Source organism: Corythoichthys intestinalis, chromosome 8 (genome assembly GCF_030265065.1).
Source record: "Corythoichthys intestinalis isolate RoL2023-P3 chromosome 8, ASM3026506v1, whole genome shotgun sequence".
NCBI classification, from domain to species: Eukaryota; Metazoa; Chordata; class Actinopteri; order Syngnathiformes; family Syngnathidae; genus Corythoichthys; species Corythoichthys intestinalis.
The window spans coordinates 45,767,482-45,786,977 of NC_080402.1; the positions used below are offsets into that span (position 1 = coordinate 45,767,482).

At 37.4% G+C, this 19,496-nt stretch overlaps 1 protein-coding gene across 2 annotated transcripts; it reads left to right on the forward strand.

Moving 5' to 3' along the window:
* Nucleotides 1-403: 403 nt before the first annotated feature.
* Nucleotides 404-18,713, forward strand: cyth4b (cytohesin 4b). 2 transcript variants are annotated; one of them, XM_057843367.1, is made up of 12 exons: nt 404-542; nt 2,116-2,198; nt 2,278-2,348; nt 4,354-4,414; nt 5,319-5,437; nt 5,762-5,842; nt 6,404-6,516; nt 7,163-7,311; nt 14,409-14,660; nt 15,124-15,195; nt 16,679-16,833; nt 17,323-18,713. In XM_057843367.1, the coding sequence occupies exons 1-12, from the start codon at nt 524-526 to the stop codon at nt 17,408-17,410; spliced, it is 1,263 nt and encodes a 420-aa protein (XP_057699350.1). In that variant the 5' UTR covers nt 404-523; the 3' UTR covers nt 17,411-18,713. The 2 variants fall into 2 exon arrangements, with proteins under 2 accessions (XP_057699350.1, XP_057699351.1); XM_057843368.1 differs by lacking the exon at nt 17,323-18,713 and having other exon boundaries at nt 14,409-14,520; nt 14,584-14,660; nt 16,679-16,837.
* Nucleotides 18,714-19,496: the final 783 nt, after the last annotated feature.

Consider the following 19,496-nt stretch of genomic DNA (forward strand, 5'->3'; position numbering starts at 1 on the left):
CTTTCTTTGAAAGTCTTTTTCACTGCCTTCATCATTACTAGGGATCATATTTTCGCTTCGCCTGGTGAAAACAGAACAATACAAATTATAGACATTTATGTGGGAAAATAAAAGGTGTTGAGGTGATTTGTATTTATTGTCTTTTTAAAATATGACCAAAAACATTTAACGGGGGTGTATACACTTTTTTAAATCCACTGTACTGTCTCTGCTTTGAGAACAGGAAGTTGCAGATGGAACATGACGTCCTGCAGAAAAAAGAAAAGAAAATAAGACTAACGTCATCAGCGTGCGAGTTTAAAATGTTTTTTCTCCGGTTTTAATTTGAAGGGGTGATTTCCTCATAAAATGAAGGCTTGAAATGTAAGGCAGGAGGTGTTGACGTTTATCCGATCCAAAGGAGAGCGCGTCACTCATTCAAGTGTTGCTCACACTTTGTAGACTTCATGCTGATGCAGCATCCAGACACGTTTGCCTGGTTATTTTATTTTGTTACATCGCACTTTCATTTTTGGTGGAGCTCATGACTGAGGGCCAAATGGGTATGACAATTTTTAATAATGACTTAATGTGATTGAAATGATTTAATTTAATAATGATAATAATTTTTTAAATGAAATTTTAGTTCTGCTTGCTTTTTTATTTACATTAATATTTTTCCTAATAAACATTTTATTGGAATGCTGAAGTATTTACAGAAATCGTCTTGTTATTGCCAACTTTTTGTTAATGGTAAATTTTGTATTTGATATGAAAATGGGAGTTTTAATAGCAGATTTGATTACATAAAATATGTGTTTAAAAAGTAACTTTTTTTTTTTTTTCAAAAAATTTTAGTTCTCATTGTACTTATTATACACTGCAAATTTATAACCTCTTAATCAGATTTTTTTTTTTTTTAAAATGTAGTCAAATAATTTTCTCCATTTGTTTTGAGTGTTAAAGACCAGTTAACAGATTAATGCGTCAGATTATTCCACTTACTTTACGTAAATATTACTATTTGTTCTTATTAAGCCCATACATCTAAATTGGCTTTGATTTTTGTAAGCAAGAAAAAAATTGCTTCAAAATAATGTTTTGAATGATATTCTTGAATTAAGAATATTTCTGATGAAGAAGCATTTATTAAGATTAAATATAAAAATCTATTGCTTAAAATAAATCTTTTCATCTTTTTTCGGGCTAGCTATTTTTATACTTTAATAATTGAGAGTAGAATTTACTTAAAGAACTGGCAGATAATTTCACTGAATTTTAGTAGATTTGCAATGAAAACTAGGGAATTTAACTATTTTTAAGGAGGTGTGTTTTTGCGATGTATAAAGTGAATTGAGACATAAATGAAACACATTTTATATAATTTTGTTTGCCAAAATTAGCACACACAGAAATTCTATTTTATTTGTATTATCAATCATCTCATTACAACAATGATACCTTGGTATAATGGGACTATTTAAGATTTGTGTGGGAAACACCTTAATACATTCCACAATCTGTGCTTTAATGGTCAGAATTTTATAGGCTCTTATCCTGTATGGCAGGAAAAGAGTCTTTAAACCTTTGAATAAAATAGAACAAAATAAAACGTGGTATTGTTTTCTCCGTATAGTGACTATTTAAATGCCACTTCTTTCTCCTAGTGTCAGCAACATCTTGCATGACTTTTCATGTGCGTGTATGTTGCAAAAGCAGCACACAGGAAGGGCGTGTGGTTCACGTTGTAGTTCACAAGATATGAGCATCTGCTAAGAGGAAGTGTAGTGAGGATCCCATGATCACATCTTCGGAAAAAAAAAAAAAAAATCTTTTTTTATTCAAACCAATCATGGGCTGATGGATATGTCTGGAGAGTCCAATAAAAATTTAAGTCACTGGTTGAACCTAGACAAGCATGATTAGAAATCACACTAATTAATCATGATTGTGATCATAAATCATTTGTAATACACTAAACTGTGTAGCAGTTTTGATGTTTTGTATTCATTTTTGCTTATTAAAACTTTGTGTTCCACCTACACCTCTCTCTGACACTATGCTACCACTTATAGTTTACTGTATACTGTAGATCATCATTAACAGTAACACTTTATGTTACGTGTTGTATTTTAGTTCTGTCAGACTTCACAGCAGCCGAAAGGTTGGAGCTAGAGAATATCAAGATGTACAAAAAAGGACTTCTGAATGACATTCAGGTACGTCATTACTAAATTTTTCACACAACAAATCAGTGCAAAAATTCATTTTACTGAGGATTTTTATTGACATGAGCAGAAACTGAAGGAAGAAATCGACAGTGTAATGGCCGAGATACTCACATTCGAGTCATCTGAGACTGAAGAAAGGTACGTACACTGTCAATCATGAATTGCCCTACAAATATTGGTTCTGTAGCTTTTCCCTAGAATCCAGCTCCAAATGCCAGGTTCCCTGAGCAACATAATAATTTGCAGACATCTCAATTCTAAATAGACCTACACATAAAAACAAACAAACAAACAAACAAACAAACAAACAAACAAACAAACAAACAAACACAGTCTCACAGACATAACTCACCTACTGTAAATTAGTTAAGTTGCATAACCCTAGAACTGTGGTCTCCAACCTTTTTTTTGCTTCAAAGTTTGGTTTAGTAACAGCGATCCCTCGTTTTTCGCATTTCATGGGGGCCAACACCCCCGCCCCGGAAATAAAAAATCCACTGAGTAGAGGCAGAACCTCTTTGCTTACAGTATATGTAGATTTTTATAAATGATTTTTAAAGGGTAGCACGGATAGAAAGACATGAAGTTCTTAAATAATAAATGTTAGTACGAGTTATAATATTTTGATATTTAAACCTGTCTTAATGTTTCGTTTTAATAAAATTTGTAAAATTATTTTAACTAGTAGGTCGCCATTGTTGTTGACGTCGCAGGGCGGTGACGTCACATGGGTACGCTGCCGGTGTTCTCAGATTTATCAGACTTCTCAGATGTTGCTCCCGAAGCTTGCTTCTCGGTGAATAAGCGACACGGAAAATGAATAAATGTATTAAACTTAGTTTGATTGCTGTTTTTTCGTATCATTTTCTGCCCAACAGATTGTAATGATGCCTTATTTTGCACATTGAGATCTAAGAGGTAGAGAAAGGCGAGTGGACACAGGCGTTCAGATTCGTTGCTCGGACCGTGCAGTTTATTGGCATAAGCTTCGGCAACTCCTCCTTCACAATATACAATTGAAGATAAGTACCGTATAGTGAAAATACAACAAAAATAATATATCGCTCTAAAAATAGCATTCACAAAAGAAAAGTGCTTCAATCTGTGCGTCTGTCCTTCACAACATACAACTGATCATACGGCACATTTCGCTTATGGCGCCCGCACCGTGCCTTAAAAGGAAAACTACGGTGTCAGTCAAGGGACAAAAGGTATTCAATGGCTTGATCTCTAAATAATTTAAAACTCACCATTGACACCTTGTGGCGTATTTTAAATCACTACCTTACATAGTTAAAGACTGACACTGTGGAAGTACGGCAGCGTGGCCATGTGACGTCACCGCTCTGCGACGTCAACAACAATGGCAAACTACCAGTTCATTTTTTTGGTTTAAAATTTTAAGAATTTGATTAAAACGAAAACATTAAGAGGGGTTTTAATATCACATTATTACAACTGGTACTAATATTTATCATTTAAGAACTGCAACTTTCCATCCATCGTTCCCTTTAATGATATATGCGTGTACATATACTAAATGTTGATAAAATGAAAAAAAGTAGTGATGCACTGCAGCGAAACGTGTCGTATTTTTCCGCTGCGAGAGCCGAGAGCGGTGAACGCTTGAATGATGTGTCTCGGCCAATCAGCTCACAGAGTCGAGTATACGAGTAAACCCGAAAAGGTCCAGAAGCATCAGCCAATCAGATTACTTGGAGTAAAAGGTTGCTGGGCCGTCTGCATTTTTCGTGTTGCTGTGAGTCATTTTTTTTTAAATATCTAAAAAATTTGCAAACAACTGAAACAGCAAATTTCAAAGTGCGAAATGGCGAGGGACCTCTGTATACTCCACACCATAATGTTTGATTATTGGCATATTTTCTTCAACAATTTGAGACATAATGTCTAACATTTTAGTTCAAATCAACCATTTTAGGACCATTTTGGTACTGTCTACATGCAGGTATCTTTCAGACAGCTCAGTAATTTTGTCCAATTGGTACCGAAGTTGAACCACATGAATTAGGCCAATAGCCAATTCTAAATTTGAACCACTTATATTTTCATCATTTTATATGAGTAGAACATGGTTGCAAAGTTCAATGACTTTTATGTTGTTGTTGTTGTTTTTTTTTTAAAGAAACATGGGAAAGAAAAAGTTCTCCAATGGGAAGAAAAAGTTCAACATGGACCCCAAGAAGGTGGGCGTCAAAATGTCTGTTGTGGCGTAACAAGCAATTTTCTGAAACGGCGTTGCATTTGTTCGGCCTCTCTCGGCAATACGAGGACTTCCTGTTTATCATGATGATGCCGAGTTGTGGTTTCCTCAACGCTTTCTGCAAGTAAACATATAACATCATTGTTACTGAAAATGTGGACTTAAGTACACTGAGGTTTTTATAGCTTGAGAGGTACGGAAAATCTGCATGTTTTGTCACTTTTTCCCCCAATCGGTGTGCCAAAACAATTGTATTTTTACAGTGTTAAAATAATTTAAGTCGCACTTCTTTCACATGTGAAAGCGGAACAAGATGTGATTTTAGGGAATCGAATTTAAGAACTTGGTTCCTGTTCACATTTGAGCAGGAGATGAGATCATAGACAAACAAAAATAGCTCAGAGATCTCTGCCAAGGCTTAGCAATTTATATATTAAAAAAACAGCAACAAAAACAATATATTACAAAGATTCTAATCAAACATGATGAATTGATATTTAACTCAGGTATACAGCAAGTGTATGAACCAGTTGGATTTTCATTGTGCCCAGGTGTGTAATCTAGATCTGACCTGGATTCAGTATGATTTCTCATTTCATCTCCCAGCATCCACATTTAATGGCTTTTTTTTAATGTGTGTGTTAGCAACATCAAATTTTGTACACACGTAGCCTACCACCACGACATACTGTACATAAAAACCTATGTTCAAACTTATGTACAAGAACACTCATTTTACTTTGGAACAGAGAGTTTGAGGATCGATTTTGACAATTTTAAGATGCCTTCCAAAAATGAACAAAATCATTGAACTTTTCCCAAATATTTGCCACCAAATTTGACTCGCGTACTTGTAAATTACTCATACATATGTGTGTTTGTCTCAGGGTATCAATTATCTGGTAGAGAACAAGCTTTTGAAGAAGAGTGCCGGATGCATCGCTGAGTTCCTCTACAAGGAAGAAGGCCTCAACAAGACGGCCATCGGGGAGTTCCTGGGAGAAAGGTGAGCAACTGGATTTGAACCACATACTCTATACCAGAAAGATAAGTCCACACCCAATGGACAACTCTTAGTATTTGGTCATTTCGTGCGGGCTAAAAATGCTAGCTAAGTTTGATGACTTGTTAGCCTAACCCTTCTAATTTGGTTCATTAGAGACTTAAAAAAATCTGCCATTTTGCATTGAAGTACAATAAACGTTCTAGGCTCATTTCAGTTGTCTTCAGTCCTTCAAAGACTTAGAATAGATATATTTTATGATCGTTTACGAGCGAACGCTGAGGAAGAAGAGTAAAATATTCCTTTTTTGTTGTCCTTTTTCATCAGAGATGAGCTCCACCTACAGACCTTGAAGGCCTTTGTGGAACTGCATGAGTTCTCCGACCTCAACTTGGTTCAAGCCCTCAGGTCTGTTTCGACACATATTTGGTTTCCTCATTCAAGTATTCAAATTAATGATGTGAAAACTATCGTAGAAGTAACCTTCAAACATCCAAATTGAGACAAATATTTTTGGGAGAACATACACATTCACGTTTATATGTTTAGGGACAAATTTAAGACTATGTTAAATAATGAGGAATATTGTCTTAAAGGAATTTAGAAATGTATATAGGAACACTCTGGTCTTCTCCTTGCTCGGCCATCACCTGTTTTTGCAACAGTTGATCAACTACAGGAGCTGAAAGGTCTGAGTGAGACAAATTGTTAGACAAAGCATTTGGGCTAAAAATAACAGCACTGGTGGAGAGGAGGAAAGCACACTTTATAGGTTTACATGTGTCATGCATTAGTGTGCACCACTCTACAGAATACCATAAAGCATTTTTCATTATTACATTAAGTCATTCCTTTTATCCTGTGGATTAATCAATCAAGAAATAATTCAATAATACAGTAATATGTGATAATGTGGGCCTGTGACATCACATCACACTAACTTACCAACTTTTATTGTGAACATGACAGACAGTTCTTATGGAGTTTCCGCTTGCCCGGCGAGGCCCAGAAGATCGACCGTATGATGGAGGCTTTCGCCGCGCGATACTGCGACTGCAACGCTAACGTCTTCCAGTCCACGGGTACGCTCACATTTGATGTTGGAGTGTGTTTGTGTATTTATTTTGAACTTGGTGGTAGACTACGTGTGTTTATGTGTAATTTGATGTTTTTTATATAATATATGGCCTTCATTCTTGAAAGGTGGAGTCATTTAACTTGTAATATTATTATTATTTCATTATATTATTTTTGCAATTAAACATCTCCGATCAAGTCTTGATAAATATTAGAGCCTATTACGCTTGTGTAATGCTGGTCATTAAAGCAGTACTTGGAGGGATGACGATTTCTGTGGGTGGGTCTTGATGTGAAAAGGTTGAGAACCATTGTCCAAAAGGGACTTCAGAAGTGCAGAAAAGTGCCCCCAAAACGCCCACCTCACAGGATGTCATTCTAAGTCTCTCCTCCTCTGTTAATCAAAACCCTTCTTAGAAGTTCCCCAAAAGGAAGTGTATGCTCCTTTGTAGTTGTACTACCTGATAAATCCCACCTGGTAAAAAATACAAATAAACAGTCACTAAAAATGATTCACTCAGACGTCATCTTTTGAGGCCACATACTTTTGTCCATGAAGCGATTTCCTTTGGGACTTTCACTTCTGCTGGTCTGGCTTCTCTTCCTATTGTAGCTGCACGTGATGTGACTTGTCATCTGTCCCCGCCACAGACACGTGCTACATCCTATCGTTCGCCATCATTATGCTGAACACCAGCCTGCACAATCCCAATGTGAAGGACAAGACCACGCTAGATCGATTCGTGTCCATGAACAGAGGCATCAACAACGGCCATGACCTCCCCGCAGAGCTGCTTTCGGTAAACATGGACATCAAGCATAAGCTTACAATTTGAGATAGTCGGCAAAAATATCTGCAAAGTTGAATCTCTGCATGCGATTAATTGCAATTAAAATGTTTAATCGCTTGACAGCACTAATAATTAGCAGTAATATTTAGTCGGTATTAATTATTAAGTACTTGCATTTTGTTTTTGTAATATTTTAACGGTATATGGCGGAAAACACTCAGGTCACTTGAAGTTCTGCTCTGAGACCCCAATTTGGCTAAATTTCAAAATTGTCCTATATGCATGTGTGATACATCATTGGAAAGCTTAAAATCTCAATTTTCTGGGGGAAGAAAAATTTTGAACAGGAGGGCATTTAAAAAAAAGTAAATACATTTTTAAGTAACAAAACCCTAACTGGAGGTGAGAGCACGCGAGAGCATAAATAAAGACGCCATGATTTTAACAAGATATTATCGCGTACTTACCTCTTTTCGATCCCAAAACTCCATGTAGCATGTATCACCGAGTGTCAAGACAAAGCTGTGAATGGCCACAGCTGGATTTTTGGGGGATTTTATGGGTGAAACATGGTAATATAAAAAAGGGTCGCGATGCACAAATCGCAGACATCAAGGAGTAATCGAGATTTTAATTTTTATATATTTACCCTTTAAAACATTTTTTTTTTTCTTCAGTTTTTCTTTGTTTGGATCGAATATTTATCATCCAAAATATTGGGGAAAATGCGACAGTAACGATAAAAATACAATTAAGCGATAGTTATGAGGTAGATATCAGTGACTTTTTTACAGACGCCAAATTTTTCATTGTGACGCAATTTGTTTAAAAGTTTCAAATATGTGAGTGAATAATTTGGTAAAGTCGCTTTTTAAATTTTTTTTATTTTAAACTAAATATTAGACATCAATTAATGATTCTAAGCTAAAAATGACAGACATTTCGAATAATAAATATAACTACTTACCTTCTTTTTATGGCTGGGTTGAAACAAAAGTGGTTGCGCGACGTCTGTAAATGGGGGTTTCCAGGGTAAAACCATGAAGCCATGAATCTGCTATGGCAGCATATAGACATATTGTTCTATCAAACACAACAGTTCTTTTGGCTTAAAATACAGCAGTTTATTTTAAAGAGGGGTACAAGAGCAGAAACTGCTTTTTCAGCGTTGTCTGTGTTTCCCGCCACATACATTTTTATTTATCATGATTAATTAAATCATCCTCTGTACCACTTATCTTCACGGGGGTCTCAGGGGTGCTGGAGTCTATCCCAGCTAACTGGGTCACCAGCCAATGCTGGGTACTAGAGGTGGGTAGTAACGAGTTACATTTACTCAGTTACATTTACTTGAGTCACATTTTGAGAAAAATTTACTTCTAAGATTAGTTTTATTAAGCCATACTTTTTACTTTTACTTGAGTAGATTTGTGAAAAAGATACGCTATATTGATTTTTCAAAACTGGTCATCAATCTTTCTTCCCTCTGTCAAACTATTATCATCCTTGGCAACTTCAACATTCATCTTGACAATCAAAATAATCCCTTCACAAAAGATTTCATCTCCTGCCTTGACAGCCTCGGTTTAACACAATGCATCAACTTTCCCACTCACAACAAAGGACATATTTTGGACTTGGTTTGCTGCTCTGGCTCCACCCCTTCTGACTGCAGGCCCCACCCATTACTATACTCTGACCACTCCCTAGTTACTTTCACTCTCAAGATCCCCTTTTCAAAGATTATCCTCCCCAGATCAATTTCATTTCGCAAGACTGAGACCATTAACACCCAAGCACTCTCTTGTGACATTGACAACCTTCCTCCCACAAACTCGACCAGTTCACCTGCTGATTTAGTGTCTCATTACAATACCCATCTACACTCACTCCTGAACTACCACGCCCCCCTAAAAACCCGTTCTGTTTCCTTCACCCAATCTGCGCCCTGGTTCACCCCTGCTCTCCGCCTGTTTAAGTCACGAAACTGTCAGCTCGAACGTCTGTACAAGAAAACTGGACTATCACTACACAAAGAAATGTACTGTTCACAACTCACTTTGTACAAGGACCAAATCAATGCATCCAAATCAACTTACTATTCCAGTCTCATTTCAGCTAATCAACACAACTCTAAAAGCCTGTACTCACTTCTAGCCAAACTCACTAAGCCTCCCGATCCACTCCCTCGTCACATATGTTCTGCTAATTTTTGTGCAGCCATCCTGACATTCTTCTCCACGAAAATCACTGACATTAACCAATCCCTGACTCACCACGGAGCTGCAGTTTTTAGGACTGACCCTGTTCCCTTTCATGTTCCTCTCATTAGCACCCTCTCATTTACCCTTCCTTCAATCCCGGCTATCTCTGACATCATCACCAAATCCAAACCCACTACCAGTCACCTTGATCCTCTTCCCACTGCCCTCATCAAAACTTGTCTTCCCTCAATAGCCCCCCTCATCACTACTATCATTCACTCTTCACTTACAACCGGTATGGCCCCTCCATCCCTCAAAACTGCTTCCATCACACCCATTCTAAAGAAACCCAACCTGGATCCCACCAATTTCAATAACCGCCGTCCCATCTCCAACCTACCTTTCATTTCCAAAATTCTTGAAAAAAACGTTGCATCCCAACTCCATAACCACCTAATTACCAATGACATTTACGAGCACTTTCAATCCGGTTTCCGCCCCCTCCATAGCACCGAAACAGCCTTACTTAGAATTACAAATGACCTCCACATAGCATCCGACTCCGGTTTATTATCAATTCTCGTCCTCCTCGATCTCACTGCCGCCTTCGACACAATTTTCCATACAATCCTTCTCGACCGACTCTCCTCCATTGGTATCACCCACACACCCCTTTCCTGGTTCACTTCCTACCTGTCCAACCGCACACAATTCGTCAAACTTGGCCCCCTTAAATCAAGTTCCCTCCCTGTCTCCGCTGCTCCTCTTCACCCAGCTCTACATATCCTCAAAACCAACCGCCTCCATCCCACCTTCCTCCCTCACCCTCTGCTTAGATGACATTAACTCCTGGTTCGCCTCCAACTTCCTCCTACTTAACAGCTCCAAAACAGAAGTGCTCTCAGTTGGAACCACCGCAACGTTCTCTAATGTCCATAAGTTCTCTATTACCATCAACAATTTACCGATCTCTCCTTCGTCTAAGGTTAAGAGTCTGGGTGTCATCCTCGACAGCACACTTTCCTTCCGGTTACATATAAACAGCATCACCAGATCAGCCTATTTCCACTTTCACAACATTTCTCGCCTCCTCCCTTCTCTCACCCACCATACCGCTTTCACCCTGGTCTGTAATCTAATAACCTCCCGGCTCGATTATTGGAACTCACTGCTCTTCGGTCTCCCTCACAAGTCCCTCCAGAAACTGAAGCTCCTCCTGAACTCAACAGCACGCTTCATCACTCGAACCCCCTCAACACACCACATCACCCCCATCCTCCGTCAACTTCACTGGCTTCCCGTCAAACAAAGAATCAACTACAAGATCCTCATCATCACCTTCAAAATACTCCATGCCCTGGCCTTTCCCTACCTTTGCGATCTTCTCCGTCTAAACAATCCAACCCGTTCACTTTGCTCTACCACTATTCTTCCCCTCTCCGTCCCCTGTGTCCGCCTCTCCACCTTTGGTTCCAGAGCTTTTAGTCATTGCATAGCTCTGGAACTCCTTACCCCTTGATCTGCGCAGCATATCTACTCTATCACTTTTCAAACCTAGACTGAAAACACACCTGTTCACTCTTTCTTAACCACCATAACCCCTAGCTCTTTTATATTTTTACTTCTTTTTATTGTTCTTTTAATTTTTTATCCTTTTAATACCTTTTTATCGTACTGTGATTCCATGTCTCTTGTGAAGCGTCTTTGTGTGTTTTGAAAAGCGCTCTAGAAATAAAATGTATTATTATTATTAAAGATACACGATAATATCGGTCACCGATAATTATCGGCCGATAATGGCAATTATGACGTCACACAGATAATCCAGATAATAAAAAAATTCAACCGATAATGCAATCCGATAATTATATACTTGATTTTGCCTCCAAATGTGCTCAACCGAAGAATTCAGCACGCCGCCTCCTCAACCCCTCCCCTCTCTGAAGCCCCTGAGGGAGGAGGGGTTGAGGAGGCGGAGTTACAAGACAAGAAGTAGTTGAATATTATGGCGGCTGTTACTAAAAAAACGACGCTCTCGCCATCTGCGAAACATGTGCCGTACAAGTTCCACGAGGCAGAAAGAACGCATCCTCATTCAAAACCACTAACCCAGCAGCCATTTAAAACTGCATCACAAAGAATTTTGGAACATATACGAGGCTGCTGCTAGCAGGAATGCTAAAGCTATTGTAAACACTAAGCTAAACTACAGGGCTTGTGACGATACAGAGTCGGGCTGTTTGGGAATGCAGCCCAAGGCGGGTGGTAAATTCCGACGGAGCCCGCCGCTTTGGCCAGTCCGGCAGGCCGCCGCCGCCTCGCCATAGGCGGGGCGGGCCGGGCCGAGCCCGGTTCCCCGGCCTCTGGACCTCCGGCGAACACCACGGTTTCTCGAGCGTTCCCCCACGGCGTGCGAGCAGAGCCAGGACCGGAATACGCTGCGGCGAACCGGCCGGGGCGGGCGGGCGAATTATCCGGTACGAATGTAGCTGCCGCCGAGACGAGACACAGTTTTTTTTTTTTACCTTAATGACACGAGAACCAAAGCCCTGGATAAAAGAAATAATGCAGTTTATACGACCACCATTCTTCATGAAAAAGTGATGTCCGGTAAGCAAGCTTATCATGACGGCACAGTGGTTATAAGATAATTTAAACATGGAGAAAACGAAGTCAGCCAGTCAATAATGCATTCAGAATGTGAAATGACGAGCGGTCAGATGACTTTGTAACGCTGTCTTTATTTTCGGCTTAATAAAACTCAGGCACAAAACAACACGGATGCGAGCGCCAACTCCGTCCAAATAGTACTGCCGTGTAGCAGTTTAGCTGCTGTAACGCAAATGTCGTGAAAGCCGCAAATGTAAACAAAGCGCTGCAGAATGGGTACATGACATCTCGCTCTTTTGAGGTAATCATTTTCACAGTGTGCAACAAAGCATATAACATTAGCAATCACTTTTCAAATTATTTAACTTATTTCTTTGCTCAATTACAGTCACAGTAGATAATCAAATTCTTAAATCAATATTCTGTAGCCACAAATATTATTCAAAATATTTCCTTCTTCAAGTTTTTTTTTTTTTTTTTTAGGATTAAGTATAATAATGTATTGCTTAAAACAAGGCTGTTAAGATTATTTTCAGCTAGCTATTTTTCTTCCAAGAAATCTGAGAGAAATACACTTGAAGCGATGGCAGATAATTTCACTTATTGCCAATAGATTTACACTTAAAACTGACTAGTTTTAAGGAGGTGTGTTTTGCAGCGGATTAATGTTATATATGTTAGGAATGGCTTAATTTTAAACGCATTTTTGTGCAACTTAGGTATTTACTCTGTAAGTAATTGTTGCCAAAGGTTTACCATTACACAATGTCAGACAATCTGTCATTATTTAGATGTTTGAATTGACGACTTGTTCTTACATTGTGTTGAAAAAAAGAGCAATAAATTATATTTTTGCACAGTAATATTTTCTTTTGTGTATACTTTAAAATTTTACATAAATCTTTTAATAGAATTATCGGCTTGACATTATCGGTTATCGGTTGGAATGAGGAGGAAATTATCGGTTATCGGTATCGGTTAAAAAATGCATTATCGTGCATCACTAATTATTATTATTATTCTTACTCCGCTACTTTGGGCTACACTCGTCACATTTTTCCTCTTTATTGTATTGGTTTTACTTTTTTTTTTTTTTTTTTTTGCCAGCGATACCAACAGTAGCTCAACCAGTTTTACCAATGAGACGTTGCAACAATAATCACATGACTCCATTATGCCAATCAGACTTAAGCTTACTGTTCTATAATCACGTCGGTATGTTCAATTACGTGGCATCTTTAAAGCGTATTTGACATAGAGCGAAAACTCGAAAGAGCAGATTTAACATCTCTCAGTTTTTATTTGGCATTGATTGACCACGGAAAACTGGAGATATGATTCTTTTAACCCCTTCAGACCTAAGCATGCTGCTGAAGGACATGACGTATTCTTGTCCCTAAACCAATAAATACACTGAATTTAGTTGCTATTGCCACTTCTGGGAGATGATTGGATGAAAATTTACCCATCGAAATCAAGTCATGAGGTTTGGCACGCCCTCTTTGCTATTTTTGGGTCTTTGAAAATGGCTGACCAAACGCAACTTCAAAAAGGATAATGTAAAGTGCTAATTTCTCATAAAAAAACACATTAATATTAACATTAAAAAATAACCAAAAAATCATGAAATATCCCTACCAAAAAACTGCACTTTGTTCTGGTGTTTAAAGTAAAAATCTGCGCAGATTTATTTTTGTCCAGCAGGAAAAAAAATGCAGGTCTGAAGGGGTTAATTTCACAATAAGACCTATGAAGGAACTATTCACAATTCAACTATTAAAACTAGGAACTATTTTCTACACTGATGCTCAGTACTCTAGATTTTTTTTCTCTCGCCGAATTTCAAAGATGTTTTTTTTTTTTTTTTTTTGTATTTGTTTGGCTTAATGCAGTTACACAATAGGTTATAATACAGTATAATAAAAACAGTTCATATAGATAACTTTGCTGAGAAAAAAAGTTTTGGGATGTTGGAGGAAGCCAGAGTACTCAGAGAAAACCTACGTGGGTGCGTGGTTAATATGCAAACGTCACACGGGAAGGCAGCACCCAGAACTGATTCATAACTGTGAGGCGGAGGTGCTAACCAATCAGCCACTGTGCCGCCCAATTTAAAACATTTTTTTTTTTTTTTTATTATTTTGGGATTTTTAAATATTATTTTCATTAGTTATTTTTTATCATCCTTGTTTCATTCATTTTCATTTTTTCTCTTTGTATTGTCATATTATATTGTTCTAACAATAATCTCTACAGAATTTGAGTTTGAAATTATTATTATGTTTTTAATAGAAACTGTACGAAAGTATACGCAACGAGCCATTCAAAATTCCCGAAGACGACGGCAACGACCTCACGCATACGTTCTTCAATCCTGACAGAGAAGGATGGCTCCTCAAGCTCGGTAAAAAATTATATTTAACATTACTGTCCCTGCAAAAGTATTCATTATCATCTCCATTTGAAGGCGGGCGAGTGAAGACATGGAAGAGGCGATGGTTCATCCTTACCGACAACTGTCTCTACTACTTTGAGTACACTACCGTAAGGCTTCTCCTCAAGCTTGTTGGCACTCCACAGTCTATATTAAAAGTCTGCACACCCTCGTTTTTGTCCTATATATGTATGTATAGTAAAAAAATACCTAGATGAATCATTTCAAAACCTTTCCCCATACGCCATGTACATCACAATTAAAAAAGAAGGTATAAAAAAAAAAAAAAAAAGAAAAGAAATCAAGTGTGGAAGCAAAAATAAACTGAGATGATGTGGTTATACACAGGTTACATGTCCTCTGCTAGGATGTGGCTGTGGTTTAATTTAACAAATTATTTAACTTGTGTCAGCACATACCTGCTAGCAGGGTTAATCGGCCAAAGAGCTTGAAATAGTGTGTGGCAGATATGTGCTGACTCCCAACAGTAAGGCCCATTTTTAAGAGGGGTGTGGAGAGTTCTTATATCCAATGAAGCTAGATGCTTCTAATCATTTTTTTTTTTTTCGGCAGGACAAGGAGCCCAGAGGCATCATCCCTCTGGAAAACTTGTGTGTAAGAGATGTCCCTTTTCCTCGGAAACCTGTGAGTGTTCATTACATAACCTGCTAGCAGCTAAAATCTGAACACTTTACTGTTCAGTAAGTTTATTTAGCAATACATTAAAAAACAAAACAAACATACAAAAAACAAACAAACATACAGGATATATACATATTGTATTGTAATCGATGCATTGTAATGTAATTTACAGTGAAGAAAATAAGTATTTGAACACCCAGCTATTTTGCAAGTTCTCCCACTTAGCAATAATGGAGGGGTCTGAAATTTTCATCGTAGATGCATGTCCACTGTAAGAGAGAGAATCTAAAAAGAAAAATCCAGAAATCACAATGTATGATTTTTATCGATTTATTTGTGTGATACAGCTGCAAATAAGTTTTTGAACACTTTAAAAAATGAATGTTAATACTTGGTTTTGTGATAGTTCTAATCATTCTTCTTCCTCCAAACATGGTTAGTTGAATTATCACAAAACCTGCTCCCTTGACTCCTCTGCATCATTCAAATTGTCATAGGCAAACTTTAGACAGGCATTGACATGTGCTGGTTTAAGCAGGGGAACCTTCCGTGCCATGCATGATTTCAAACCATGAAGTCTTAGTGTATTACCAACAGTAACCTTGGAAATGGTAGTCCCAGCTCTTTTAAGGTAATTTACCAACTGCTGTTGTGTAGTTCTGGGCTGATTTAGCTTCCCCATTTTCTAATGAGTGCTCCAACAGTGGACCTTTTTTCACCAAGCTGCTTTGCAATTATTCTGTAGCACTTTCCAGCCTTGTGGAGGTGTATAATTTTGTCTTTGGATAGCTTTTTGGTCCAGGTTACAAGTTTGAGGCTTACTGATTGAATGGGGTGGGCTGGTGTCTTTATGCAGCTATCAGGTGCATCTGATTCAGGATAATACATGGAGTGGAGTTGGACTTTTAACAGGCCAATTAACAGGTCTTTCAGGGTGAGAATTCTAGCTGATGGACAGGTTTTCAAATACTTTGCAGCTGTATCACACAAATTCATTGTTGAAAATGAATGCATTGTAATTTCTAAGTTTTTCTTTTTAGATTATCGCTCTCACCGTGGACATGCACCTATAGATGAAATTGTCAGACTCCTCCATGATTTCTAAGTGGGAGAACTAATAAAAATAGCAGGGTGTTCAAATACTTATTTTCTTCACTGTATATCTTTGTGTGTGTTTTTTTCTTGACCTCTGTTTTGTGTCACGTCTTCTTAATTTCCTGTTACTACATTTTGCTTTTGATCAGTGGATTCTCCAACTTTTGTTTTTCCTGTTGAGCGACCTTGAGTGTTCTGAAAGGCGCTTTGAAATAAAATGCATTATTACTGTTTTTATTTAAAATACATGTTTTTTTGGGGGGGGAGGGGGTAAATGTGTTTTAATCAATTCTAATCAATAATTTCTTTTTAAATCATGTTTGAACAAAAATAATTTCATTCTAATTTTGATAACTTTTTTGTAGTCATTTTTTTCTATTCTATTTTTTAGTACTGTCTGGAGCTGTACAACCCCAACAGTCGAGGTCAGAAGATCAAAGCCTGTAAGACAGAGACAGACGGCCGCGTGGTGGAAGGCAAACACCAGTCGTATGCCATCTGCGCAGCCAGCCCCCACGAGAGAGACTCATGGATCAACGCTATCAGGTAGCTAAGAATCCCTCTTCATTAACACGCTAGTCTACTTCACAAATTGTGTTTAAATTATTGGGATTACAGCATGTTAGAGTTGGCGAGCTGCTGTGCATATTTTAATATTTTGTAATCCTTATTTTGAATATATTTGTCATGATGGTGGTAGTTACAGCTGAGTATGTTTTTAAGTGATACTTGGTTCAAAAACTGAGAACCACTACAGTATTATACTTACAAATTTGTGTACGTTATCAATAACTATAATGTATTTTACATACATTTTTATGTTCGTTAACTTTAATCAGTACATTACACCTTAAGAATGTTTCACAAAAGTATTCACCCAAGTTATAATGTGATTACATTGTGGTGGAAGAGTAATTTTAGGCACAAACTAGCTTATATTATTATTTTTCTTTTCTTAATGGAACACAACTCCCATTATGAGTACAGAATGACAGTGTTGATTTTTAAAAAGCCCTCCATCTGAAATGTTTAAAGGGCGAGCATCACCAAAGACCCCTTCTACGACCTGGTTTCCCAGCGCAAGAAGAAGCTGATCAAGCAGAACCAGAACCAACAGGACTGAACTGAGACTCTGATAGAACATAAACACTGGCGAACAATTTTGGTCAGGATGGAGGAACCTCCTCTTTGTGTTTAGGCCCAATACACCACAACGAAAAGTGACTATGTGCCAAGACTCGTGCCAGAACCCCAAGATTTTTTTTTTTTTTTTTAATTCATGAGAGAATTGGACTTTATGAACTTTTATCATACCCTACACAGTTCCTTGGCTGGATATATAAATATATTCAGTGTTTTATAAACATTTTCTATGCAGGCTGACTATAGCAGGAGGCATCTGGGGTACACCCTTAATTGGTTGCCAAGATATCACAGGACACAAAGACACAAACAAGTTTTCATGTTCACGTTCAGAATGTATGTAAAAAGAACGTATATACATGATTTTTCATTGTACAGTTTAATATAAACACAAATATGAACTGCTCATTTATTAATGTCCACTAGATGGTGCTACTTTTCCCTATTCAAAGCATGCAGCAACATGCCACAACTATTGACTATGCCTCTACAGAAAGAATAGTGTGTACAGTATTAGGTCTGAGTTCTCCATAAAAAATCGATTTGGATTATTTTATTAATGAACAAATATGCATTTGATTGAGTTTTTTCATTTTCTTTAACTTGGGACTTCTCAAGCGTTTTACTCATAGATTATCATCCATTACAAACTGAAGTAGTTCGAGTTATATTTTGGGACTAAATAATATTACACGCATGTAAAATGTAAGATTTGTGACATTTTGCTTTGTGTTTTTTAAATGGGAACTCTGACGAGTGTCACTCTCTGATGGACAACAACAGTTAAAATTAACTTATCTAAATATTTGATCAAGCTTTTACACTACTTCAATAGATCATGCTTTCGTTTAGTCGTGAGGCATCCAGTGAATGGGGAAGTTAGGTGACGAATTAAGGTAGATATTTAAAGGACCTCTTTTAGGGTTGAACTAGTCATCACTTCCTTTTAGTGCAAGCAGCTGGAGTGTTTTGCTGTACTTCTGCTTTTCCTTTTCCACACACATCTCCTTTTCAAGAAATATATTCTCTGATAATACAAATATACAAAGGTAGTTCCTTGGTTTTTATCCACAAGTGACACATGCACATCAGGTCTTGTTTTCATGATCACTTCCTGTTCTTCATCCGCTTACAACTTACACCTGCTTATCACTTGCACTGTACGTTAGTGGCTACTAAAATAATGTTCATTGTAAAAATGTATATAATATATGGAACAATTTTTATACGAATATATTTCTGAAAGTGTCAAACAAAACTGAGCATTAAAAAATTCTACTCAATACCAAAAAAATGACTTTACAAGTGTTGTTTTTGCTACCCTCGCGTGGCCCGAACCGTCATTGCATGCTTGATAATGTGTCTAGAAACAAAATTGTCTTCAATTTAAACAACATTTAAACAAATCAACATTTATTTATTTTTTGTCCGTTTTTTTCCTTTAAAGGAAAGATCACTATTAATAATACAAATAATCTCCCCCTAAACTAATGTATCTAGAAAAAAAAATTGAAAAATATTGTTAAGTTGGCAAAAATAAATTTCTTTTCATGAGAGAGAAAAAAAAAAAAAAAAAAAAAAGCAATTAAGTTAGCAACAGTATGAAAAAAATGTTATTCTTTTTATCCCCAAATTAAATGTTTCATATTTCTCAATCGACCCAACATTTAAGGGGCTACAACTTTACTGGAAATTGCAGTTGAACCTTTAGTTCATTAACTAATCATCAACAACGTAACTTTAAAAACAAGCTACATTATGAACAAAAATGAAATCATAACAGTTTTTATTTTTTTTTCTCCAACAATGAAGAAGGCACACACGTATTTTGGTTTTAATACCCACTTTTGATTGGTCAGCCATTCAGTTTGCATGATAGTCCTGCCCCATAGACTTCATAATCATATTGACGGGTCACATCTGTCAGACACTGCGCCACGCCTTCAAGTAAGCGGCCTGCCCATGCCCAGCATCAAGAGGGGTTATTCTCAAACACACGCACGCAGCGATCTAACACCGGATTGAAGTTGGAAAAAGAATGAAAGCTGTACCGCATACAAACAGGA